The 25,678-nt window shown below is 59.1% G+C and overlaps 1 protein-coding gene across 10 annotated transcripts in view; it reads right to left on the bottom strand.

The window, feature by feature from the left end:
- Positions 1 to 25,678, bottom strand: part of MYO18A (myosin XVIIIA) — a 101,425-nt gene that overhangs the window by 26,056 nt on the left and 49,691 nt on the right. For 3 of the 10 annotated variants that reach the window (XM_018064338.1, XM_018064342.1, XM_018064341.1), the window contains exons 3-21: positions 20,086 to 20,173; positions 19,784 to 19,890; positions 19,484 to 19,660; positions 18,923 to 19,136; positions 18,404 to 18,546; positions 17,744 to 17,844; positions 16,981 to 17,044; positions 16,606 to 16,750; positions 14,901 to 14,912; positions 13,918 to 14,094; positions 13,649 to 13,739; positions 13,235 to 13,427; positions 12,310 to 12,396; positions 10,132 to 10,273; positions 9,799 to 9,958; positions 9,357 to 9,543; positions 8,764 to 9,010; positions 6,646 to 6,755; positions 3,226 to 3,291 (exon numbers count right to left, since the gene is read on the bottom strand). In XM_018064338.1, the coding sequence (XP_017919827.1) occupies positions 3,226 to 3,291; positions 6,646 to 6,755; positions 8,764 to 9,010; positions 9,357 to 9,543; positions 9,799 to 9,958; positions 10,132 to 10,273; positions 12,310 to 12,396; positions 13,235 to 13,427; positions 13,649 to 13,739; positions 13,918 to 14,094; positions 14,901 to 14,912; positions 16,606 to 16,750; positions 16,981 to 17,044; positions 17,744 to 17,844; positions 18,404 to 18,546; positions 18,923 to 19,136; positions 19,484 to 19,660; positions 19,784 to 19,890; positions 20,086 to 20,173 (2,511 nt within the window). Of the gene's footprint in view, positions 1 to 3,225; positions 3,292 to 6,645; positions 6,756 to 8,763; positions 9,011 to 9,356; positions 9,544 to 9,798; positions 9,959 to 10,131; positions 10,274 to 12,309; positions 12,397 to 13,234; positions 13,428 to 13,648; positions 13,740 to 13,917; positions 14,095 to 14,900; positions 14,913 to 16,240; positions 16,262 to 16,605; positions 16,751 to 16,980; positions 17,045 to 17,743; positions 17,845 to 18,403; positions 18,547 to 18,922; positions 19,137 to 19,483; positions 19,661 to 19,783; positions 19,891 to 20,085; positions 20,174 to 22,348; positions 22,385 to 23,592; positions 23,671 to 25,678 lie in introns of all 10 variants that reach the window. The other 7 variants (XM_018064335.1, XM_018064334.1, XM_018064337.1 and 4 more) reach the window with 4 other exon arrangements.

Here is a 25,678-nt window from a genome sequence, read left to right on the forward strand (position 1 = left end):
GCGCCTAGGGAGGCCTGGGAGGGAGGAGTAATGTGGGAAAGAGACGAAGGAGATGGAAGCTAGAGGGAAGTCATCTGGGACAAGAAGGACATGCCGTGGATGCCCCGCAATACCTCTGGTGGCTTCATCCCCAGAGCCACCCATGCCCCTGTGCCCACAGCCATCACGGCTACCACAGGCCCCACCACAGGTTCTAGCCGCCTGGGATCAGGGGACGGCATGCGTGTAAAAGAAGGAAATACCAGGCAGTGGTGTGCCGAGAAGGGAGAGGGTGGGGAGGGGGCCCCTTCTCTGCACCCTCCCCACTTGGTTTCATTCCAGACCGTCTCCTCTTTGATGTGCCAACACCCCACACCCAGGTTTCACCTCGTGAAAAAACCTGCGGGGTGGGCGGGGGTTGCCCAGGCAAGGGACCTGTCATACAGGTTTGGGGGCGGGCAGATGTGAGAGGAACCAGCTGGGCGCCCCCACACCTGGCCTTTCCTCTCACTCTTCTGCCCTGAGCTGGGCCTGGGTAAAATTCTCTGTGCTAAGAGACAAAGAAGAGGGGGAAATGGTCAGGTGAAAAAAAACAGGACTCTGGTATCCTCAGAGAGGGCAAAGGCCGTGGGAGCATATGCCACCACCGTCATGCCCAGAAGACAGAATATTCACTTTTGAGGGGTGCAGAGAAGACGTGAACTCCATAGGAAACAGCCCCAATAGGTATGGCGTCCCCAGGCTTCCCTCCAAGGAAGCAGTGGGGAGACGGCCACACTTTCTGCTGGGAACATTTTGCCTCCTGGCAGGAACTGAGTCCCGTGGGGCTGTCCTGGGAGAAAGCCAGCTCAGTCCTACACAACACATGAGGCTGAGTGCTGGGCATCTCCCATGGGTCTCGGCCCTCCCTGAGCTTCCATGTCCCGCAGCGCAGGAGCCTGAGATTCCACAGCGGGTGGGGAAGACCCAGGTCCCTGGAGGGAGGGGCCCAACATGCTAGTGGTCAGCACGCAGCTGTCTGACTAGGCCAGGGAGGGGGATGGAGAATGGCCCAGAGACACACGGAGACAAGAAAGGGTAGTGCAGAGTCCAGAGTAGTGAGCCTCTCTTAACAGCTGTTCATTTGTGCAGTTGAGTCTTTTGGGGTATTAGGTGAAATCTCAGGGCCAACTCTTCCCCCAGACATACCCACCCATACATATTTTACAAACAAAGTCAGGGAGGCTCTTAGACCCCCAAACTTCCTTGCCTGAGCTCCACTCCCAGCCACCTGTGGGATCAGATGGAGACCCCCTTTCCTCTGGAACAATGTGACAATCACACAGTGAATCCTCGCTCACCACCACAGCCTGTGTGCGTGCATGCTAAGTCGCTCAGTCGTGTCCAACTCTTTGCGACCCCATGGACTGTAGCCCACCAGGCTCCTCTGTCCATGGGATTCTCTAGGCAAGAACACTGGAGTGGGTTGCCATGCCCTCCTCCAGGGGATCTTCCTGACCCAGGGATCAAACCCATATCTCCTGTGGCTCCTGCACTGCAGGGGCATCCTTCACCGCTGAGCCACTAGGGAAGCCCAACCGCAGCCTAGAAACCTAGAAATTTCTCTTTCAAACAAGATGTCAGTAAACATCTGACTTTGCCCCTAATCCTGCTCTGAGGGTGAGTGGGCCCTAGGGATCGCCGGCTTCAGCAGGCGCCTGGGATGATGCCGAGAGACAGAGACTGCAGCTGGGAAGAGGACGAGCCTGGACAGGCCCTCTTCTACCCATGACATGCCTTGGAGACGATGCCATCCCCCCAAGGCTAGCCAGCAGCTCAGCCTGCCATAGGGACGGGACCCCACCTAGAGAAAGACCAAGAGGCTGTGGTGAAAAAAATCTGACTTCAGGCTTCCCAGGGAAGAAGAACTTAGAAGTGGGGAGGAGGAGAGGAAGGAGCCAGACACAGCAGAGACCAAAACCTGAGAGACGACAGGGAAGAGGGCGGGACCACAGGAAGCAGAGAGAACCAGGAAAGAAGCAGAAAATAGCAGAGCCCGAAACCAAGGAGCACAGACCAGCAGGGACTGACGGGGCCCAAAGAAAAAGGAAAAACCAGGGACAGCACAGCAGAGCCAAAGACAGGAGGACAGGAAAGGGATTCCCAGGGAAAGAGGGAGGGAGGGAGGGGGCGGTAGGAATCAAAACCATGACTCAGAACGCAGAGCAGGGAGAACAGAGCTGAGGAGCAGAGCGCGAGCCTTTTCTGCAAGCATCCCATTCCACCTCACTCTCCCCACGAGTTCCCTCCCTCTCTGCGGACCGATGGACAGCCCAGAACCCTCCCGGGGGCTCCCCATTGCTCTCTGCCCACCTCGGCCCTTGGAGCACGTCCGTGGATGCTGCCTGTCAGCCTCCCAGTCTCAGTAGGGGGACACGCAGGCTCCCGGCCCCAAGGGAGGGACGCTCAGCTGGCCCTCTGGGGTGGAGTGATGCGGCAGACTGGCACTCAGGGCCGGGCACGCCTGCCTTTTATGTACGTTCCAATCAGGTGAGAAACCCGGCCTGTGGGCAGGCAGCAGTGGCACAGCCTCACAGAGCCCTGCTTCCTCTCTGCAACCCTGGACAGCTCAGCAACGAAGACACTCTTTCCGCCTCTCCCAGCTCTCCCTTCAGTCTTCCCCATTCCCCACACCAGGACTCAGGCCGACTCAGGACCACCTTCCGACCCACTCCCTCCTGACATCACAGAAGTGTTCCTGGCCCTGACCAAGCCAATTATTGAGAAGGAAGCAGAGTCAAATTTGCTGCAGCTGAGCATCTAACTTCCTGGCCCCCAGCCCTGAAGGGGGCAGCTTGAAAAGAAGTAGCTGTAGCAATACTGTCAGTCAGTCAGCGGTGTCTGGCTCTTTGTAACCCCATGGCCTGTAGCCCCCCAGGCTCCTCTGTCCATGGGATTCTCCAGGCAAGAATACTGGAGTGAGTTGCCATTCCCTTCTCCAGGGGATCTTCCCAAACCAGGGATCAGCCCTGGGTCTCCTGTATTACAGGTGTATTCTTTATCATCTCAGTCACCAGGGAAGCCCGCTTGAGAGGAAGTGCAGCCCCGAAGCAGCTCGGGTGAGGGGGCTGGGGGACAAGACCCAGCAGGGGCCCCAGGAGACTCCAGAAGTTGGACTGAGCAGGGAGGGAAGGGGGGGAGGACCAGCCATCCGGATAAGGGTGATCAGAGCGTGGGCCCGGCTGCCTTCCTGCAGGGTCAACTCACCCGGCTCAGGCCCATGCAGCAGCTGCTCTTCTCCAGGTCCAAGGACTCTAGCAGCTCCTCTACTGCCTGCAAGGAGAAGCCTCTGTCAGGAAGCCCCCAGGAGACTCCCCCGCTCCACGCGGGGCTTCACCCAGTCACTCAGCCCTTCTCATCCTCCGTTCAGTCCCTGATGTATTCAACAAGCACTTTCGGTGGCTTCTGCAGCACCAGGCTCTGTGTTGGATTCTGGGGATATAAAGATGACTGCAAGAGGAACAAAGCTCTCTCGTTGGGGAGCCAGACACGAAAACTGGTGAAATGCACAGAGGAGGAGGCATCTAAGCCAGAGAAGGGGGCCGTGGAAGGCACCCGGAGGAGGTGTTGCTTGCGCTGTCTTTAGCTACAAGTAAGGATTAGCAAGACAAAGTAGGGGAGAGGGCATTTCAGGCAGAGGGACAAGCAGGCGTGAAGGCCTGGAAGCATAAGACAACAGGAAGCACTGAGGAAACTCCAGGTGGTTCAGAATAACTGGAGAGGGGTGGGCAGCAGTTAAGGGGCAGGTGGAGGGGTGGGCAGGGGCCAAAGGACATGAGCCTGTGCGCTCTGAGCCCCTGAAGTTTCTCTCCCTGGGAGGGGGGTGGTCAGGTTTGCTCTTTACAGAAATCCCACCGGCCAAAGAGTGGAGGATGCACGGACCCCTTGGGCAGGAATCCATAGGAGAGAAGACTAGAGCCCGACCCAAAGGGAGAAGAGGAGGGGGAGATGCAAGAGACGTTAAGAAGATGGAGCTTAGAGACCTCCCTGGTGGTCCGGTGGTTAAGACTCCACACTTCCAATGCAGGATTCAATCCTGGGTCCCGGAACTAAGATCTCACATGCCACAGGGCGTGGCCGAAAGAAAACAAAAAAAGATGGAGCCTTGCTCAATGTGGGGGAGAGGGTAGATGAGAGAGAGGAAGCTAGGGACACATGGAGGTTTTTGACTCGCAGAGTAAATAATTAATTCCATTCTCCATCTCTCAGGGCCTCCCTGGTGGCTCAGTGGTAGAGAATCTGCCTGCAATGCAGGAGACCCCGGTTCGATCCCTGGGTTGAGAAGATCCCCTGGAGAAGGGAATGGCAACCCACTTGCCTGGAGAATTCCAGAGACAGAGGAGCCTGGTGGGCTACAGCCCATAGGGTTGCAGAGAGTCAGACACGACTTTGTGATGGAGCACAAACACATAATCAGTTTGGTTTGAGCATGCTGAGTTTGGGGTGCGATGAGGCATCCAGGTAGAAGAGTTAGAAAGCAGCTAGACAGAAACGCATGTCTGGAGTGGGAGAGAAGCCTGGGCTAGAGGTATTGATCTGGGAGTCATCAATATATATGCGGTAATTGAAGTGATGGGTGTGAATGAGGTTGCCTAGGAAGAGGGTGTAGCATAGAAAACAGATATAGTCAAGGACAGAGTCTTAAAGAAGAAAGGGACCTTTACTTCAGGGGCACGTGGCTGAAGGGAAGCTCAGAGAGACTGAGAAAGAGAAGAGGGAGACAAGGGCAGAACCAGGAGCGGCAGCGAAGGAATTGAGCAGAAAATGATTCAAAAAGAACAGGGCTGTCGATGGTCGCATGTTGGCGAGAAGCACCGAAAAGTGCCCGTGAGCTCTGGCAACATGGAGGGCTTGGGAGGACAAGGTAGTCCCAGGTGTCCTTGGGGTGGGAACAGTGTGGGGGGAAGGATGAACGGTAGAAGGGAAGTAAATGTTGATGGCCCAGGGCACAGGGAGGGCTGATGGAAGTTCCCTTCTGAACGTAACATCTGTGGACTACTTCTCCACTGAGAGAAAAGAGCCGGTGGAGAAGGAGAGGCGGAAGGGACAGGAGATAGCGAGGACTTCATCCTGATGGAGCAGCTCTCCAGAGAGACCAGAGGGAATGGGTTCCGCAGCACAGGAGGGAGGGGCTGGGTGAGAGGTGCCCCTCCCGCACCCAGACAGGAGGGTGGGGGAGGAGGGGACACATGGAGAGGAGTGCGCAGGGGCCAGGGGAGGTTGGAACCCTGATTCGTATTAGGGTTCGGAGGCAAGGTCAAGTGCTGGGAAGATGCAGCAGGGGAGGATTTCAGCAAAAAGACAGAGAATGGGATAGCAGAGGCGCTCAGAACAGAAACCAGGTAAGGACGGAGCGCGGGGAAAACTGGAGATCACGGACCTGTAGGAATTTCAGTCCCCATTTTCTCCCACAGCCCTTTGGGAGCTCCAATCCAAGGAGGGCTTAACGCCCAAAGGTGGCCCTTCAGGGAGGGGGCTGGGCAGGGCAGGTGCTATGGGACTGAGGAGTTGAGGGTGATGAAAACCAACTGGACCACAGCGTCCAGACTGAGAGGAAGAGGAAAGGAATGGACAGAGCAGAGGAAATGGAGTGGGGTCCAGAAATGAGAAGTCTCGATGGAGTCGCAGAGCGGGTGTCCTGAGAGGAAGAGAGGGGATGAGCCGCACAGACAGGAGGCTGTGGTCAGAGATTTCAGAAGCGGAGCACTTCCAGAGATGACGAGGAGATGGGTGTATCCTGAGGGGAGGTGGGAATGGAGGTCAAGGGTCAGAGAGAAGGGGGCGTGGCTCGGGCCATTGACATCCGCGCTGAGGTCACCCTGGACACTGGCAGGTCCCGGATGGACGGGGTGGAGAGAGGGTCTCTGAGGCTCCATCAGTGTGGGTCTGTGACTCGGGGGGAAGTGGGAGGTGGGGGGGTCCTGCCCCATCTGGCATAGCAAGCTCCCTTGTAGGAAAGCCATCCTAAGGCCTGAGATGCCTTCCGAGTTAGGCTGTACCTGAGGCCAAGACACAGCGCAGGAGGGTTCCCCTGCTCAAGGAGCCCTTCGCCTCTCCGAGGAGCTGCCTCTGGGGGTCAGAGTGACAGCCAAGAACAGCAGGAAGACATCCCTTTGTGTGGCAGGAAGTCACTGACCTGGCCAACAAGGGCCCGCCTCGGGAGCCCGAGGCTCACCCTGCACCAGGGAGGTGCTGCCACGTCAACCTTTCTCCTGGGAGGGATGCCTGCCTCACCCCTGGGCAGCTTCCTGCTGGAGGGACTGGTCCCTGACGTAGAAGTCAAGGCCGAGGGGCCCAGGTGCTACCAGTGGGGCATCCAAAACACTAGTTCTAATCAGCCCCCTGGGAGGCTCTTGGGTGACTGTCTGGCTCAGCAGTTAGTGGACACCCTCACCTCGGGCCTTGAGAGCAGGTGGCTCTTCTGTGATTTCTGCAGTCCATGGCCCGGGCTGCCTTCCCGCCACCACCAAGCCTGCTGCTAAGTGCCCATCCCGGCCCTAGGCGGCCCAAACCAGCCACCTGAGCAAGGGCCAGCCAAGCTCTCTCTAGGCAAGGGACAGCAGCTGGCTCAGAGGCATCTGAGCAGGAGGAGGAGAATCTGGTGGGGCCGTGGGGGCCCAGACCTACCCGCTTTTCGTCCACCACGATGTAGTTGCGCCCGTGTTTCTTGGTCAGGTGTGGAGCCAGGACGTCAAAGCGGCGGCGGAACTCGGAAAACACCATGTGGTCAGGGTAACCTAGAGAGAGAGGAGCCCAGGCCCATCAGCCTCGTCTGCTCCCAGGGAATGATGTCTTGAGGACTTCATATAAAAGAGGGCATCAGGGAGTAGCAGAGAGGAAAAGTGCAAGTGCCTGGGGCTGGAATCCTGCCCTGGCTCCTCATATCATGTGACCTTGGCTGAGTCACTCAACCTCTCTGAGCCTCAGTTTCCTCATCTTTAAATGGGGAGCCCTCCCACTTATCCCGCAGTCACAGTGCTTACAGAAGAAAACATGGAGAAACAAGCTTGGCTCACTTGTTGAATGTTCAGTAAAATGTTCCTTTCCTTTCCTCGGTTCCCTGTGGCAGGTATCAGAAAGGGCACCCCTCCTGCCCCCATCCTGACCGTGGGCCCTAGGCCCGGTGACCAAAAGCCTTGTAGATTCCCTTTCCCTAAAGAGTGTCACCTCTAACAGAGATCCTCTACCGCCTGGGCTTGAGGCTGGAGCAAGGTCAGGATGGAGGCCAGTGAGAGGTTACCCCAAGTCACCCCGAGGACACCAGAGCCCATAGCAGAGGACCAAGAGACCTACTCCTACAGAATCTCAAACCAAAAAAGAAGCCTTAGAGCCAGAAAGACCTCATCCTCCAGAGCTGGAAACTGAGGCCCGCGAGGTGGAGGGACAGGCTTGCTCAAGCTCCCAAGGAGCAGCTGAGAGCAGCCCTGGATTCCAAACTGGAGCTCCCAGCAGCCCGTCAGGGGCTCGCTCTGCCACGGCAGCCAGAGCTGCTCTGGGAAACCCTCCAACTGGGAGAAGGGCTGATGCATGTGCCTGATAATTGAAACAGGAGGCGGGGGCCGCTGAGGGGCCAAGACAAAGTGAGCTATTGATTGTATCTGAATTGCAATTAAATTGATGGGCCAGGATAGCAGGTCCAGACGCCTGGCATCTTAATTAATCATCAGTGCTATCGATGGGGGCTGGGAGCTGGGGGAGGGGAGGGGGGCCTGCCACCGCTGGCCGCATCGACCTGCTTGTTTGAGTAAAGCACATTGATTTTGGTTCAGAGCGGTAACAATCTGGTTTTGAAATAATAAACACCAACTCCATATCAAGACGTGGGGACAGATCGATGATTTATTTTCAGCAGGGCAGGGAGCCCGTTTCCTGGCTCTGGCTGCTAAGAAAAAGTGACGGTGCCCCTGGGGGTGCCTCATGGGGACCTGGTTGTTGGTGGGTGGGAGCCTGCCTACTCCTCCAGCTAAGGGAGATGAGGGCAGAAATCTGGCAACTCATAACATCTCGGGCAAATGAAACGCTACGTGGAAGCTGGTCTGCTTAGGTCAGATCTGCTCTGCCACTCATGAGCTGTGTGACTTTGGGGAAGCTACTTACCCTCTCTGAGCCTCAGTCCCCTCATCTGGGGATGGTACTAGTATCTACATCTCATGAGGCTGTTGTGAGGATTAAATGAGTTAATCTGTGTGGTAGCTTTAGAACAGCATCTGGTATACTATAAAAGGATGTTAACTACTATTATTATCATCCTCTCTGGCCCCCTCTTCTAGATTCCTCCATAGAAAGGGTCTATCTGACCTTTCTTGGGAATTTCAAGTTCTTCAGAAAGAGTTAGCACCTCATTTCTCACTGGGGGGCTGGCCCCTTCTTACAGGCAGCTGCTCCAGCAGGACACTGGGTCAGCTGTGGGCAGAGCTGACCTGCCCAGACCAGGAGAGGGGAAGAAGAGAGCACTGGGGGACAGGGCATGTTGGGTGCGGAGGGGCGCGGATGAAGAGGGCTGGACTGTGGAAGAGAACGAAGATCAGCACGATGGAGAGAAAGAGCAAAAGGAAAAGACCCGGCTGGAGAGATGCAAGGAGAGACCCCAGAGGAGGCGGTGACAGAGAAGAGCGAGGTCCAGGGCCGCTGGGAGATGGGAGGGGAGCAGCTCCCCTCCAGACCCCGGGGCGGGGGTGGGGTGGGGGGGAGTCCTGTTAGAGCGGTGGGGAGGGGCGGGGGCAGCTCTGGGACAGAGGGCCCCACCTTGGCGGTACATGCGCATGGCGTCGAGCAGGCGGGAGCCCCGGAGCTGGGCCCGCAGCAGAGGCACGTCCAGCGGCAGGAGGCCGCCGGCCTCGCAGTGCTCTCCCGGGGGCAGGTCCAGCTCGCTGCTGCTGCTGACTCTGCGGGAGGCTGCGGAGCGGGGCTCCCCGGCCCAGCCCTCCGCCACCGGCAGGAAGCAGTGGACGAAATGCAGTTTGGACTTCTTCACGGTGTCAATGAGGGCGTCCTGCCGAAGCGGAAGGATCGGCCCTCAGTGGGAGCTGACAGCCCGAGCCAGGAGGCGGGACCGGGGCACCAGCATCTCCACTCTGGGCAGGATGGCAGGTGGCCCTCCTCCCCTCCCTCGGCCAGGACACTGCTGAGCCTGGACAATCCTGCCCCTACCAGGCCCCGGAGACCACTCACAGGCGGCAACACTGAGGAAGGGCCGTGCCCCCCACCCCACCCCCGCAAGCTGCGACCGAGGCCAGTGGGGTGCTGAGTGGGCACGGGTGACCTCGGTGAGCCCAGGAGGCCCCCGGCCCCCTGCCGGCGTTCTGGAAGTGCCCTGGCACCCCCGTGGGCACACTCACCACCTGCAGCTTAATCTGGATGCACAGGGACTTCTTCTTGACCGCCGCCATCCCGGTGGTGAAGGTCTTCCGCATGCTGGTGGCCCGGCGCAGTGCCAGCTGCGAGCCGCCCTCCAGGCCTGCGATGGAGCCTGAGAGCACCGTGGCGCCGCCTGCCCGGCCCAGAAACAGGTTGCTGATCATTTTTCTGCCGGGGGAGGGTAGGCCAAGGAGGGGAAAGGTCTCATTCATGGAGCCTGTAGAGGCCGGCTGCCCCTTCACGCAGCTCCTAGGATGCCCCACCACCCCCACATGACCGTGGCCAGGGGTCCAGGTTATCTGGGTGTGTGTGGGGGACCCTGTGGGGGAGACCTCCCCTCCCTCACCCAACAGAGACACTGCAGAGGAAACCCCCAAACAGCAAGAAGAGAACCAGGGCCGGTAGAGTGAGTGGCGCTCTTACTTCTGGGAGTCCTGTAGGAGCCGGGGGGCGTTCTGGGCGGCTGGGTTCTGCTTGGTGTAGCTCAGCCAGCCGGCTGTGTTGTACTCCACCCAGTTGGTGCCGTGGCTGTGGCCCAGGAGGAAATGGTGCGATTTGCTGCTGCGCAGGAGGGGGCTTTGGCCTGGTTTGGGGGTGGGGAGGAAACAAGGTTCAGATCATCAGTGCCTAGGCACCCCCCACCCCAAAGCCCACAGACTCAGTGAGCCCCACCCCAGGTAAGGCCAGCTGAACCCATATATACATAACCAGGTTCTCAGGAGAGGAAGTGGGGCGCTGCCCTCCAGGCATACCCACCTTTTTTGTCACCTTCCTGCGGGCCATAGTAGGAAAAGAGGCGCTCCAGGAGGGTGTCCTCCGTGGCCCCTGGCACCAGAGCCTCCTCTTCCAGCAACCACAGCAGGCCCCTCGCCTCGTCTGTGCGGGCCAGCGAGCGGACCTGTGGAGACAGAAAGAAATCCCATGGGGGCACACGGAGCTGGGGGGGGGAGCGGGGCGGGGGGAGGGGCGGCCAGGACCGCTGGTTCCCAACCACACACTCTGAACATGCTACAGAGATACACACACACACACTCCAGCTCCTGCCTCTCACGGCTGCCATCCTGCAGAGCAGGTGGGCAGCAAGCAGAAAGAGGGGCCAGAGAGAGAAGCCCACAGCACGGCATGATTCCCAGGACCTGTGTCCAAAGTCCCGAAAGACTGAGGCTTCTTATGAACGCCAGGCCCACGTCCAGAGGCTGTCCTCCACCTGCAGCACCTGGAGGTCAGGGGGGCTTGAGCGAGCCCCATGTTGCCTGCACTCTCTGGGTATCACCTTCCAGGCACATTTAAAGGGCAGGTCTGTAAGGCTCTGAGTACAGAGCTTGGCCCAAAGAAGGCTGTCAGTAAGAGGTAAGAGACAGCTGTGGGGTGACCCCTGGTCCCCCCAGGAGGGGAGAACACAGAGAGGGCCTGGAGTTCTGCGGGTGGGGTCACTGCAGGGTCATAAACTTGAGTGCCGAAAGCCTAAGACGGTTGACTTAATGCATGCGGCAGCTAAAATGGGCAGAGCTGGGGTGACCGGGGAGCAGGTACCCACATCTACCAGCCCGCACTCAGCAGCAGCCACCTGCCATCCTGGAAGAACGTGGGCCTGAGAGTGTTGGTAAATTCCCCAGTTTTTTAAGAGAATGTGGAAATACTGAATTCTGTTTCTAATTCCCCATACAGACCAAATAACTAGGTGTGAGGGTGCCTTTTCTATGCAGTTCCCAGGTCTTCCTTGGGCAGGAAGGACTCTGGCTGGCCTCTAGGGACTGGGGACAAGAGAAGTAAGAGAAGTGCCCTCTTTGACCCCAGCTGCCCAAGGAGATCTGTGCTGACTAGGAGGAAGCAGAAGGTGGGCAACAGAGTAGCTGGAGCTGTGTGGCAGGAATGAGCAGGCAGCCACTGGAGGGACAAGTGGCGGGTGGGGCACCAAGGGGCTCCTTTGCCTGGAGGTGCAGCTGCTGATGCCAAGGCCCATCAGGCGAGGGAGGTCAGAGGAAGGAAGGGACCGCCAAGCGCTATCCAAACACACCACCTGACCACTGCTGCATGTAAGTCCCCTGGGCCAACTGGCCCACCTCCTGGGAAGGGCAAAGACTCTAGAGGGAGGCCTTGGTGGGGGCCCAGGTATCAGGAAGAAAAGCCAACTTCCCCGGGGAGGTGGGGGACTTGGGCACGTTAAGCACTTCTCCCAGGGGGATGAATACTTGTTCTCTCGGGGCACTACCCCTGGGTCAGAGCCTTCCCACAGAGAGGGGGGAAAGGAGGTGGGATCCAAGCAGAGGACGGAGATCAGCAACCTGGCAAAACTGCCAGTTCTTCAATCAAGCACCTTATGAAGCTTCCCTAACTGAAGACGACTGCCAAATGCCAAGTGCCCATCAGGCCAGCGAGTCCCCCAGGCAGCAAGGTGCCCAAGATGCTTGCCCAGTGGGTGACAAGGCCCATCCCCAGAATGAGGGGCGAGGGCTCACACCCACACAGCCTCTTGGTTTTATATCTGCATACTGTATCCGTATTCAGCCAGAATGCCACCTCCTTGCCCTGCTTGTTCCTGTACTCGGGGACAAGGGGAGGGGATGACTGTGTCCTCTGGGTCCAGCCAGGCCCTCACCCGCGAGGAAGTGGTACAAGGGCTCCTGACAGACATACCTGAAGCACAGCTGGGACAGGGCCTGAGCTCAGACACCCAGGGGAGAAGCTCCCTACGGCACCAGGGCCAAAGGCCACACTGTCCCTTCCCTGGCCAGACCGGCTGACAGCTGAGGGCAGGCACACAACTGCAAAGTGCTTGGTATCCGGGCCTGACTGCTGCACGCCCCCATCCCCCACCTGCCCACAGTGCCCCCTCCGACTGGCAGGCAGCAGCTCACAAGGGGAGGACTCTGCCAAGGGAGAAGAATGGGAAGGGTGATAAAGGCCAGCCCAGGCCCTCCCTGGAATTCCTACCAGGGACTGATGGGAGGCCTGGTCCACGGCGGCCACAGAGTCATCTGTGGCCGGCTCCAAGTCGTCAAACGCCAGCTCGATGTTCTCCTAGAAAGGAAGGTGGGGTGATAGTGAGCACGGGGCCATGTGTGGCCCTACGAGCAGGCCAGGTGGGAGACACTGGGGTGAGCGAGTCCAACGTCCCATCAGAGCGGGAGGCACGCTCCAGCAGCCTGCCTGACGGATGCTCACCACCTCTCAAGGCCCCGCACCGTGTCTCTGGGCAGTTAACTTCTCCTCACCTCCTTCACAGTGAGATTAAGTCTCATACACATTCCTGTTACTCACACCTGCTGATCTGGCCACCTGGAGTTGGCCCACTCTCGATTTCACATACTCATCCTTGAAACACTTGAAGAACAACTATCATTTTCCTCCTGAATCTTCTCTCATCCAAGATAAATATCACTCCCCCCCCCCCAAACTCCCCAGCTCATTCAACTCAGCTCCACGTGAGGTAGGATTCTCAGATCCCATCTGGGATACCCTTTTATGGAGGCGGTGGGGAGGGCTTAATAATTAGTCATCATCCTCACACATCAGAAGACAGGGGAGGCCAGGCCAGACACACGTGGAGGCAGGAACTGCCCGGAGATGGGCCAAGGCAGGTGGCCTTGAAGGCGGGCAGAGAGGGGCCCCCAGGGAGGGACGCTGCAAGCATCTTTGGCTTCTTGGAGAGCAAACTCCACCAAGAAAGGATGCAGCCTCGGCAGGAAATGCCTCCTGCTCAGACAGCACAGGGGACAGAAGCGTCAGAGTGAAGAGCTGGGCAGGGAGCAGCCGGCGGGGAATCCGCTGCACCCACAGATGCCCCCCGACCCCCGAGTGTGCCAGGGCCAGGTGAGCCTGGGGGGCGCCAGACGGCAGGGGCAAGGTCAAGTGCTACCTCCTTGTATCTTTCCAACTCCTGAATGAAGGTCCGCTCATGGAAGAGCCTCTGTAGCCGGTCCTGGGCATAGTTGTGGCACAGCTCCTCAAAGGAGGCCCCACGGGCCGACCCACCCTGCTCAGGGTTCTGGAAGCCTGGGGTGTCCACAATCATCACGGAGCAGAGCGAGTGCTGGCTGGACTTGAGAGCCCTGCCCAGGGAGAGCCGGGTCAGAGCCCCCCAGGGTGGTGCCCTGGCAGCCAGGCAGCCCACCCTGCCCTAAGCCCGATCCCCATCCCTGCCCAGGAGCCCAGGACCCGAGGGGAGAACTCAGCTGCTGGTGGAGGCTGGCTCTGCCTCAGCGACCCCACAGACAAAAGGCATCAACCCTACTTCTGTCAGGCCAGGAAGCCGAGAGTGCCTGGCACCCACCTGTTCACCAGGGAGATGAGAAGTGTGAAGAGCTCGCTGTAGAGGCCAGATGCCATGCCCTCCAAGCATTCCAGCGCACTCAGTTTGGGGCCTGTGGGCAAGAAAGTCAGCTCTATCTCCTGCTCCCTGGGACTCCATACCTGGGCATGCTCCCTACCCACCCCACCCAGGCCCAGGCAGCACGGAGCATCTGTTCGCCCAACAGTCTGCCCACCCGGAGATGGCAGTGCACCCTGGAAGCGGCCTCCGACCACACGGGACTCAGGTACCTGTGCCGTCACCCAGGCTGTTCTCCTCGGGGCCCTGGCGGAAGGAGGTGGAGCGCTGCAGGGTGCCACCCTGGTGGTGGTGCTTGAAGATGGCTGAGGAGAGCTCTTCCAGGCTGCAGCCCAGCAGGTACGCAGCCTTTTGGGCCCACTCGTGGCGAGCAAACTGCCTGCGTCCAGCTGTGAAGTAGAAAAAAGAATCTAGCATCTTGGGTCTCCTTCCTCAGGCTGCTTGATGACCACTGTAGCCTTCGGCTCCCTCGCCCGTAGCGATAGGGAACAGGCACCCTCTAGAAGGAAGAAACTCAGCCCTGACGACATCAGCAAGGGCTTCAGGCATAACAGGGACAACCAGCAGCTGCCAGTGCTGCCTGTGTCTCTTAGGGGTGGCGTTTCCGACTCTTTGTGACCCCATGGACTCCCTCCCCTCCAGGCTCCTCTGTCCGTAGAAGTCTCCAGGCAAGAAAACTGGAGTGGGTTGCCATTTCCTTCTCCAGGGGGATCTTCCCCACCTAGGGATTGAACCCCAGCCTCCTGCATTGCTGGCAGATTCTTTACTGTCTGAGCCACCATGGAAGCCCCTTGGAGAGAATGAGCAGATCCAAAAAGAGGAGGTAACTCCATGCTGCAGCCACCAGAGGGCTCCCCAACAGCTGGGAAAGCCCCTTTAGAGGACTTGGCTCCAGGTGCCAGTGGTGGGGAAGGACAGAAGATGAGCCGGCCTACCTGGGAAAAGCACAAGACCAGCCTGTGCCTGGTGGTGGTGGGGGTATCAGAAGAGTACTAGCACCCGCCCCCCCACTCCGTGGACACACTAGGACCCTTCCCCTTCGCCCCAGGCATTCACCAGGGGAGATCTCAAATATCCATTGTGGCCCAACAGTGGGGAGGCAAGAAAGAGCCGCAGGGGACTGGGACGACGCGCCTCAGCCAACACGTGTCTAATCGCGGCAATTAGGGAACGCTAACAAGAAACAAGGTTTTACCTTCGGCAGCTTCTGTAAGGCAAAGGACCCAGCATGCAGCATGCAAAGAAAAACAGCGTGTTAGCAAACAGTCATCAGCTGAGCCTGCCAGGCCCAGGGAAGGGCCTGTGGGGGGTGGGGGTTTGTGAAGATGAGCCAGACAGAGAACACAGCCCCCATTCAGAAACTCAGAAACACAAACACACACACACACATGTGCACACATTCACAGCCTCATAGTATTTGTATGGATATAATCACAGTGACACACACAGAAAGAGACCCACAAATACTTTCTACCACACATACACACACGTGCACATACACACACACACCCCTAGCAAATCCTGGAAACTCTGAAGAGCTAACAGACGCTACTCAACAAGGTCCATGTGCTGACGCACTCAGAGCTCTCCACATGCAGTCAGCACTGAGTAGGGCTACAGGAAACCTGGGCTGTCACCTCCTCAGAGGGAAAGAACGTCCTCAACACACAACCATACGACCATCCACCCGCCCATCCACAAGTGTGGAGACAGCTTTAACTCTGAGCCGGCTTCCTCTTTGCCAGGGATGCCACCTGCTGGGATCATAAGGTACCTACCTTACAGTGCCTGCTCTTTCCTGCGTCCACCCTCCCTCCCACCCATCAGTGCTTCCTCACTCCTGCTGACAGCCTGGGGCCCTTCATATCCCAGAGGGAAATGAAGCCAGTGCCCCAGGTGCCATTCAGAAGCAGCAGCCCTTTCTCTACACCGGAGGAGAAAGGGGTGAAGGGGCGCTCAGGGCGCCGGCCCATCCATATCATCTCGGAGGAAGGCAGACCAAGCCACAACCAAGCTCCAGCCATTCGTGAGACCCCAAGCACTAGCACTAATGCTGAAGCTGCAGTCCATTCGATACCACGGCGCCTGCTGCCCCCTAGTGGCCGCCACCCTGACATGCAAGAGGAAGAGGCCCTTAATAACCATAGCGCCTGCTGCCCCCTAGTGGTCTCCACCCTGACATGCAAGAGGAAGAGGCACTTAAATACCAAACCAGTGAAGACTAGGGAAGATTGAGGGGAAACTGGCCTTGGGAAGCCCCAGGAAGCAAAACACACTTCCCCATCTATGCCCCAGGGAGGGCATCCTGAGAAGTTCCAGGATCTGTACACAAAACACGTAGAAGCAGCTGTTCCTGGGGCTCTGAGAAGTCCCGCTGCCCACCGGCACCCTCTCTACCCTCAAACCTGGGGCTTCTCCCAGGCCAGTGCCCTCTGCTCTGATAGAAAAAGCCCAGCCCCCAGAGAGAGCCCAGGGCAAGCACCAAGACAGGGCACAGTGGCCCCTACACCCCTGGTCGGGGTCAAGGTCAGTTACCCGCTTGCTCCTCGGGGGCCTCTGTCAGGAAGGGAACAGAAGGAGAGTTATTCTGGGGGGTGGGCAGGCTACTCTGAGTTCGTGCCCTAGTCTTTCCCCCGGGCCTCCAAACTCCCAAGCCCCCTGCTGTTCACAGCACTTCCGGCCACTGTCACCTCAGGCCTCTGGCCATCACAGGCAGAGACACTCCTCTGGGTGTTTAGAGGCTTCTGTTCTGATGAGAGGGACTGGAAAAGGGACAAGCCAGAAAGAGGCGTCTGATAACAGGCAAGTATGTGCAGGGCGAAGATGAACTGGGGGCAGGCCGGGTGCCCACCCGCTCTCCCGGGTGATCAGCCAGCCGGCTGGGCTCCACGGTGGGTTACCTTTGGTGGCGCCTGCAGCCCCCAGGTGGTAGATGGCAGCCAGGATGAGCCAGCAGGCTTTCTGTTCGTCCGGGGAGACGCCCAGCACCTTCATGGCCGACTGGAGCTTACTGAACTGCTGAGCCGCCTTCTGCTTCTCCTCAGGCTGCAGGGTCGGATGGGTACATGGGCAGAGGATCTCAGATGGGGTGTCCCTTCAGCCATCCTCATGCTGCCAGGCCCTCAGGGCAGCCCAGGCTGGGGTACTGCCACGCAGCCTGAGCTGGGTTCTTGCTATTCCCCTGGGGTACTCCAGGCCACCCGAAGCTTCTCCTACTCCAAGGCCCCGGGCTGCCAAACACCGCACCCCCCCGACCCTCGCCATAGGCCCCTCACCTTGGCCAGCGGCACAATCCCAAACACATTGTTCTCTGCCAAGTGGTTCAAGTGGAGCTCTGTCCTAGGGGTACACACGAGGCGTCAGCGCAGGGCTGGGTCCCCACACCAAGTCCATCTCCCCACCAGGGTGGAAGCAGAGACTCTGCCTCCAGACTCAGTTCTGTCTCTCCACCATGCCCTCCAGTCAGGCACCTTTCCTAACTGGCCCAGATGCGAGGCTAGCACCCTGGGCTGCTTGCTCAGCCTTATCATTTATCCTTTTTTCAGTGAACAGACAGCAAGCCTGAAGGTCTAAAGGGAAGAGCCTGGCAGAGGACCCAGCATCAAGGCAAGGGGGCCAGCGTGGAGGGCAATGGAAAAAAGGCTTAGGCTTTGGCCCCTGTGTGGGCTCTAACACCAGCTCAGCCCCACACTAGCCATGGGACTGCAGGCAAGTCCCTGACCACCTGCACGCTGGGGTGCTTTCCTCTCCAGATCTGGTGTCACGGGGAGCAGAGATCCTAGCCAGGCCCTGGGAATGCTGAAGTGTCAATGGTGCCCCTCACCTATAGCCAGGGGCCGAGGGTCCAAGGCCAGGGAGCTCCTGCTGGGCAAGGCCTATGGCTCATTCAGCTCATCACCTCCAGGGCCTAGCTCAGAGCCTAACACATAGCAGCCATGAAATAAACAACTGGCATGGGATACAATCGGGGGCAAAGCCCAGGAGCTGTCAGTGGGTGGGAGCCCAGAGCATCCTCCCGGTGCCCTCTGTCCCACTCACCTGAGGGTGCCATCCCCACAGGCCAGCAGGTAGTAGAAGATGTTGAATGTGGCCTCACCGGCTGGACGTCGGGCCACACGCAGCTTTTCCAGAAGCATGGTCTGCAGCAGAGCATAGAGGGTGTGTGGGCTGGAGGGCAGGCCCAGGTCAGGCTTCCCCAACCAGGCCCGTGGCAACGAGCAGCTGCATCTTATTCTCAAGGAGCTCAACCAGAGGCCAGATCACCTCACAGGCAAGTGTGGGGCAGACCCCAGAGCTGGGGAAGATCACATGCCCTGCCACCCAACCCAGCGGCCAGGGGAACCAGGCACTCGGGATGAGCTATTTCATAAGCACGGAAGGGAACCAGCCTCAGAGGGTGGGCCTTACTTTACTGACAGGCCAGTCCTGCATGGGTCAATCAGGCTGAGAGAAGGCCCTGAGCAACTAAGGTGTGGGCCACCCCAGGATAGGCAGGAAGCCAAGCCATGCCCCACCCAGGGCAGGAGGCACAGCGGGTGGGCAGAATGTGGAGGCTCTGGGCAAAGCAGGACAGCCCTGCTGGGGCTGGGGTCCACTTCGTTGGGGCAGAATCTCAGGAAAACGAGGCGCAGGAGAGAGTCTGCTTTCTAGGCATGGAAACCAGGCAGCCAGTCTCTTACCACCCTGCATGCCCCTCACCTGAACAGAGGCGGAGGCCACCTGGCCAGCCTGGTCAAAGTCCAGGGAGAGGATCTGGGAGAAGCGGGTGGCGTTGCCGTTCATGACGGTGGGGCTATTCCCAAAGGCCTCCAGGAGGGTGGACAGAGCCTGCCACTTGTCCACTGCAGAAAACAGGCCCCGGGGCTGTCAGGAGGGCCAGGCGCTGCTCGCCCCCAGCCACAGGCTCCAGAGGCCCAGGCAGAATCGGAGGCCCAGCCCGTAGCTGCTCCCCTAGTACCCAAAGGCTCAGTTACTCACACCAGAACTGCTGGGGACAGAAGGGTTTTGAGGACACAGAGAGGCCCGGGGGGGTAAAAGAGCTGGTGTCTTGGCAGGGCCTCCATCCCCACCCCCTCTCCAGCCCCGCCCCTCTCCAGCCCCGCCCCCCATCCAGCTCCACCCCCTCTCCAGCCCCGCCCCCTATCCAGCTCCACCGCCTCTCCGGTCCTACCCCGCCCCCTCCAGTCCATTCTGTTTCCCCGGTTGCCTCTGCCTCACCAGAGAACACCTTGTTCCCGCTGGTGCCTGCGATGGTGGCCAAATATTGCACCAGATGCTGGCAGCTGGTGGTCTTGCCACTGCCACTGCTGCCCAGGAGGATGATGGACTGGTCCTGACGGCTCATAAGCATCGCCCTGTAGGCGGTCTGGGCTACTGCGTAGATGTGCGGGGCCATGTCCTCCCGCCGACACCCCTTGAACATGTGCATCACCTGGGGTGTGAGAGGGGTGGAAAGAAGGGGTGGGCGCTCTTAGCTGGCCCCATGTGGACAGCCCTCACCCCCGAGACCCACACCTTTCTGGGCTTTTCACTCCAGAGGAGCCAGAAAGTTCGGAGGCTAAGGTCATACATGGAAGTGCAGATACTAGTCAAGTCCTGGCCTCTATGCGAGGTGGTGGTGGTGGTGCGGCTTCTGTCCCCATCCCTTGAATTGACTCCTGTCCCCAAGGTCACTGTGAGTGTGGACAAGAGCCCTGTGGGATGCCAAGTGGAAGAGGCAGGGCTGGGGAAGGTGGGCGACGCGGGGAGGTAGAGGGTGGTGGGTCTGTGGGGCCGCACCTTCTCCGAGTACACGGCCGGGGCCCCTCGGGGACTGAGGACCAGCAGGCTGGGGCCGGCATATGTGTGCAGCAGGCTGGCACCGTAGCGCTGGCGCAGAGTGTGCAGGACGCTAGACTCGTTGAGGTACACCAACGAGGCCAGATCCTCCAGACGGTCGCAGGAGGGAGCATTGGCCTGCGGGATGGGACAGACAGGTGGGCACCGAAGAAGAAGCAGATCTGGTTGGCCATGCCAGCAGACAGCCTGCCCAGCCCGGCAGGGCCCCCCTCTGGTGCCCTCCATCAGCCTCCCACAAACCTTCTCCACGTCATCCTCATCCACGTCCAGGACGGCCCCATCGTGGTCGAGCTTCACTCGCACCTTCCCCTCGGGCAGGCTGAGCTCCTTGGATTTGAGCTGAGTGGCTGCAGAGCAGAGACAGACAGACAGACAGACAGACATGAGCCTGGGAAGCCACAGCAGTCCTCTCTGGGGCTTTCACGGCCCCGCCTTCTCCCCATGCACCACCCAGCCCTGGCCAGACCCAGAGGCCCACCAGCCGCCTAGTCCTGAAACCAGAGGGGCCCAGGCACCTGCCCCCTGGGCCTCCCCAGACTCACCCAGCGAGAAGCCATCCTTATGGACAAGCCACACCTTCTCTGTCTCATACCAGGCTTCCTCGGCTGCGATCTGCTCTTCTGTCTTCACCTGCCGGAGGGAGGGGAAGGACAGAGAGTCGGAGCCTGTTCTGGAAAGCATGCAGGGACAGCGGGAGGGGAGATGCGTGACAGGAGGGGCTTCCGGATGAGCCACTGGGCAAGGGGGACGAGAGACATCAGAGATGTCAGAGAAGAAAGACAGGGACACATGGTGGATGTGCCCAGGAGACAGCAGATCCAAGGAGAGCAAATCACCAGCCGCCCTCCTGTCCCCTCCCCGCGAAGCCTGGACTGTCCGTATTCTGCAGCCCCAGCCCTCACCCTGGGCTGCAGCTGCTGTGACCTCACAGGCCCAGCTTCTCCATCATCCACCTGACAGTCCCTTCTTCACCAAGCGGGGAAAAGGCATGTCCTCAAATCTGAGAATGTCCCCCTGGGGACTCAGTGCAAACTGATGGGAAGGTCTGGAGCCCTAGCCTCGTCCCTGGCCTTCCCTCCAGAGGATGCTCTCCTGGCAGGGGCTGTGTTCAGATGCACATGCCAGCCTACTGTGCCCCCTCCACACCTCCCTGGAAGGGGCCCAGAACCATATGGACGTGCTGAGGCCATACAAGGGCATGAAGCGGCGTGGCCGGGGACATGAGGCGGGGGCGGGGCAGCACTGCTCTGTCAAATGCAGGAAGAAACATGCATTCCACACGAATGGGCATGGACATGGGTATAAAGGGGTGGGGAGCGCCTGGAGGCCCAGGTGGTCACCAGTCAGAAAGAAGCATTCACGGGCACTGTCATAATGTGGGGCTGCCAAACCTGGCACCCCCTAAGATGACTTGAGCTGGGCAGAAATGGTGCCTGGGGGAGCTGGGCAAATGGGAGAGGGGCTCAGCCCTCACGGCCCATCAGGGTCCTTTTGTCTTGTGGGTGAAAGGGCAGCAGGATTCATCCAGTGGCCTCGTGGGGAAATGGTCACCCCCATCCAGGGCATGAGCAGTCCTCAAACTAGCCCTAACTCCCAGCTCTCTGGGGGTCCCCAGCTCAGAGGTATTATTAGTCCCTTAGAGTCCCCCATCCTCACAAGGCCTGGGGCCAACGTATAGACACTGCTCTGTAACACTGATCCTCTAGGTGAGGGATCAGAAAGGACAAGAACAAATAATAACAATAAGTATGTTCTCTATTACATCTCTTGGAGCTGAAAGAAAAAGATCTGTGTCCTACTCCCAGGGTGGATTCCAGCTTCAGATCACTCCCTCTCCCTCGCTTCATCCCTCCTGGGCTCTAGAGTCAGAAGGATGGCTAACACAGTGGTCTCTAGACTCTGCACATTGTGGACAGGTGAAATTACCCCTCAAACAGGAGGATCACCTTCATGGGGCTGCCACCGTTTAAATAAGACATCTTTTAAAAAGGCTAGATATTTATATTTGAAAAAGATTGGCTTTATAAAACAAAATTACTTAAAGAGAAATCATGAGATAGGGGAAACCTTTGTCTTGAATGGGCACGTTGTAGGAGTCAGATGTTTGGTGACTAATGACATCAAAGGATAAGGGGCTCTAACTCAACTAACTCCTTTAAAGCTAACCCGAAGAGAGGTTCCCACAATGGCCAGCAGGGGGAGACAGAGGAGGTGCTTTTTCAGGCTCCAGAGGCCTGCGGTGGGGGGTGGGGGCGGAGGCCAGGAGGGCGGAGGTGGTTGGGGGCGCCGGGTAGAGATTCAGGAAAGCTTTCTCCACCCAGAGCTGGAGCCACAGGAGACTCGGGTTTGATCCCTGGGTCGGGAAGATGCCCCGGAGGAAGGCCTGGCAACCCACTCCAGTATTCTTGCCTGGAGAATCCCATGGACAGAGGAGCTTGGAGGGCTACAATCCACAGGGTCACACAGAGTCGGACACGACTGAGCGAAGACACATACCCAGAGGCCGCGGGGACTGAAACAGCTAGGAACTGACACTCTGGCCAGGCCCTCGGGCTTCAGTGGCTGAGAACCTCGCGCCACAGAGGCCTAGACGCTCCTCCGGGGCTGGACACAGAGCGGCGGCCCCATGCCCAGCTCCCGGCATCGCCTCCCCCAGGGGGTCCCCCCAGATACCAGCTGGGAGCCAGAAGGGGAAAGAGGCCTTACACTCCAGCACGAGGCCCGAGCACAGACGCCAGCCCAGGTACAGGCTGGGGGTGGCGGGTGGTCACCGGAGGGCTCCTGAGGGGGGCAGGAGTGCCCTACCTGGCTGTGGGCAGGAGAGGCGGCCCCAGGGTCCAGCTACCAGCAGCAGGCAAAGGAGAAAGAGAGAGAGAGAAGAGGGGTGAAGACAAGCAGACTGTCCACGTGTCCCCTTCAGCAAGCACCCCGGGCCAAGTAGGGGGGAAGAGGGACGCATCCCCAGGAGGTGAGGGGGCTGGCCAGGGCAGGCGCATTGCACCCAGGTAAGGAGAGGCCAGACCAGGTAAGGAGAGGCCCTGGGTGGCGAAGAAACACTTGTCACCATCAGACTCCTTAGTGCAGATGCTCTGATAAGTCGTTCCCTGTGGCAGGTGGCAGCCTCCCTGCCTCTGGCCACAGTCTCTCCTGGGCTGGCCATCTAGTCTGCACTGCAACAGCCTCCTCTTCTGTGTTGTTAGGCCAGGCCACCTCACCACCGCAGGGCCCGAGGTCCCTGGGAGCCTGTGGCCCGATCTCCCGGGAACTGCCCAGCCTAGCTCCCCTGTAGCCACCAGACGCCAGCATGGGCTGTCCCTGGCCTCCAAACACCCACCTGAGGGTGCCACTCCCCACGCCAAGGGCGGCCTTTCAGAGCTGTCACCTCTGCGTAGCTCATCAAACAAGACCACCAGCAGCCCCATGTCTAGGATCCCTTCTTCAAAGTCCACGGCACCCCCGCCGCACTCCCGCCCCACGGCACCCCCGCCACACTCCCGCCCCACGGCATGCAGAGGCTGCACCCATCCAGGTGCACCTGCCAGCTGCCCAAGGACCACAGACTGTGTCCAGAGCCTGCGGCCAGCCTCCACCTCCCCATCTCAGTCTGGTTACTCCAGGGCCTTTCTAGAAACGAAGGGGAGGCCGCCCGGCCTTGGACCTTGCCTGTGAGAAATGGGCAAGGAGTTCAGAGTCCCACTTGGGTCTGGAGAATCAGGGCTCGATCGAAAAAGGAGAGTGACTGCTCCCTGCCTCACACCCACTAGGTCCTGGCACCGAGACAGGCTCTCTGGGGCAAGAGACTGGGGCCAGAGGAGCGGGACGGATCTCCAGCCAAGAGGGGTCCCTCCCATGGGTTCCCTGGAGGAACAGACCTCACTGTGCTCAGACCCCCCGCCCTGCCCTTCTCTCATTTCTTCACATGGGAAGCCCACGTGTGGGCCTCCAGGCCACCAGGGGGACCCCCTTCCATGGTTGGACACACACAGTCTGGCTGGCAGCCCCCGCAAAGAGACCAGAGACTCGGAACCACAGGTGAGAGGCGGCATTACTGGAGCTGTGAAGATCCTCTCGAGCCGCCGGTGGGCCTCCTCTGCGGGGCTCAGCCAGACCTCGGGGGCAGCTCCAGCCTAAAGGTCAAACCACCATTAGTCCTGGCCCCAGGGAAGGTTAGGGGCACAGCACACCAAGCTTCTAGCTCAGGAAGCCACTGGGACCCCATGGGTAAGTGGAATAAGGTCAGTGAGGCAAGCAAAGCACCACTTTAAGCTTTTAAGCTATCAAATGAGAATAAAAGGGCTTCCTTGCTGTCTCAAAGGTGAAGAATCTGCCTGCAACGCAGGAGTCGTAGGAGACAGAGGTTTGATGCCTGGGTTGGGAAGATCCCCTGGAGGAGGGTGTGGCAACCCACTCCAGTATTCTTGCCTGGAGAATCCCATGGACAGAGGAGCCTGGTGGGCTACAGTCCCTGGGGTCACAAAGAGTTGGACATTACTAAAGCAACTTAGCACACACCCAAGAGAATAAAAAAAGGTGCCTGGGAGCTCTAGGGTTAATTCTCTCCACCACCTTAACCCTTTCAGCTCCTAGATGGCCCGTTCTCCCATGCATCCTCTGGCCCCCACCCCAGGCCCAGGAAACACATGGCTGAACTCCAGGTCAGGGCCCATCTCAGCCTCAACTCCACCCCAGAGAGAGGCAGGGGGCCAGAGAGCCAGAGGGAGGGCAGCCGGCCCAGGACCAGGCATATGACCTTCTCTGGCTCCTTGGAGGGTCTCCTTAGGGGCTAGCGGTTCAACTCACGACCAGCCCATCCAGCCAAAATGCCCCTGCCAACTCCTGTGTGCCAGGTCGTCACTTCCCTGAGGCAGAGTGGGCCAGGCGGGATGGGGGCGCTGCGGCTGCTCCCCTCTCAGTTCTTCAAAGCCCAGGAAGAATGGATTGGGGAGCAAGGCGGGTCTGGGACCTTAGGAATCCTAGCAAGTAGCAGTCAGAGAGGTAGGCCTCTATGGCCTGGCGGACAGGACAGGCCTTTAGGAAGTACCCTGCCCCCACGTCCCCAGCTGTCCCCTTCCAGCCAGAAGGAGCACAGAGAAGCAGTAGTGAAACTTGGCACGTACCCCACTCCCCTATGCAACCCCAGGAGGCCCCAGAAGGGTTCACAAAATGGCAAAGCTTGAAGAGAAATGCTCCCCAACCCAAAGACCAGCCAAGCAGGCATCACCTTCCAGGGAAAGGGGCTGGATGGATCGTCCTCAGCCCTCCACTGTGCCTCTCAGCTTCCTGTCCCACCCAGAGGACACTGTGGATGGATGGGAACCCCAGATCCAAAGGGGGGGCCCACTGTGCTCCTTTGCCACTCAGGCCTAGCGTTCCTCAAGAGTCCTGCTGCCAGAGGGGACAGCAGGGGACAGCTGCCCAGGCCTGAGGAAACCGTGACGGCAGGGATGGCATCAACAGCACTGTTAACAGCACGACTGTGTGCTCAGTCGTGGCCGACTCTCTGCGACCCCCGTGGACTGTGGCCTGCCAGGCTCCTCTGTCCATGGGATTTCCCAGGCCAGCATATTGGAGTGGGTTGCCATTTCCTTCTCCAGGGGCTCTTCCCGACTAAGGGATCGAACCTGCATCTCCTGCCCTGGCAGGTGGGTTCTTTACCACTGAGCTGGGTCATCATTTTCTCGTGGAAAGAATGTGCTTGGTCACGGGTTGCTGCTCATTATGTACACCGTTAGACACTCCCAAATACAAAAATCACTCATTTCCAAAATACTTGTGGCCCCAAGGGCTTCAGAGGAGAGACGGTAGACCGATATGAACCCCATGCGACAGCGGAAGGCTCCGAGATGCTGAGGGCCCGCAGGAGTGAGGGGCTGGCGGCAAGGTGTGAGCACAGGCCACCTGACCTCAGAAATTCTTTCCACCCTCGCAGTATCTGCTAAGACTCTGACGGGCAGCTTGGGCTGTGGCGCCTCCTGCTGACACGGTGTGGGGCTCAGGGCCAGGCCCCGCCTCCCACGCAAGAGTGAGAAAAGAGCAGCTCCATGCAGTCAACAGGGCCCTTGGGTTCTGGCATTCGATAAAGGAAAGCCATGCAGCCCTGCCATCGGCACGTGGCCCGGGCCCAGCTTCTTTGCA

This window comes from Capra hircus, chromosome 19, assembly GCF_001704415.2.
Source record: "Capra hircus breed San Clemente chromosome 19, ASM170441v1, whole genome shotgun sequence".
Taxonomy (NCBI): Eukaryota; Metazoa; Chordata; class Mammalia; order Artiodactyla; family Bovidae; genus Capra; species Capra hircus.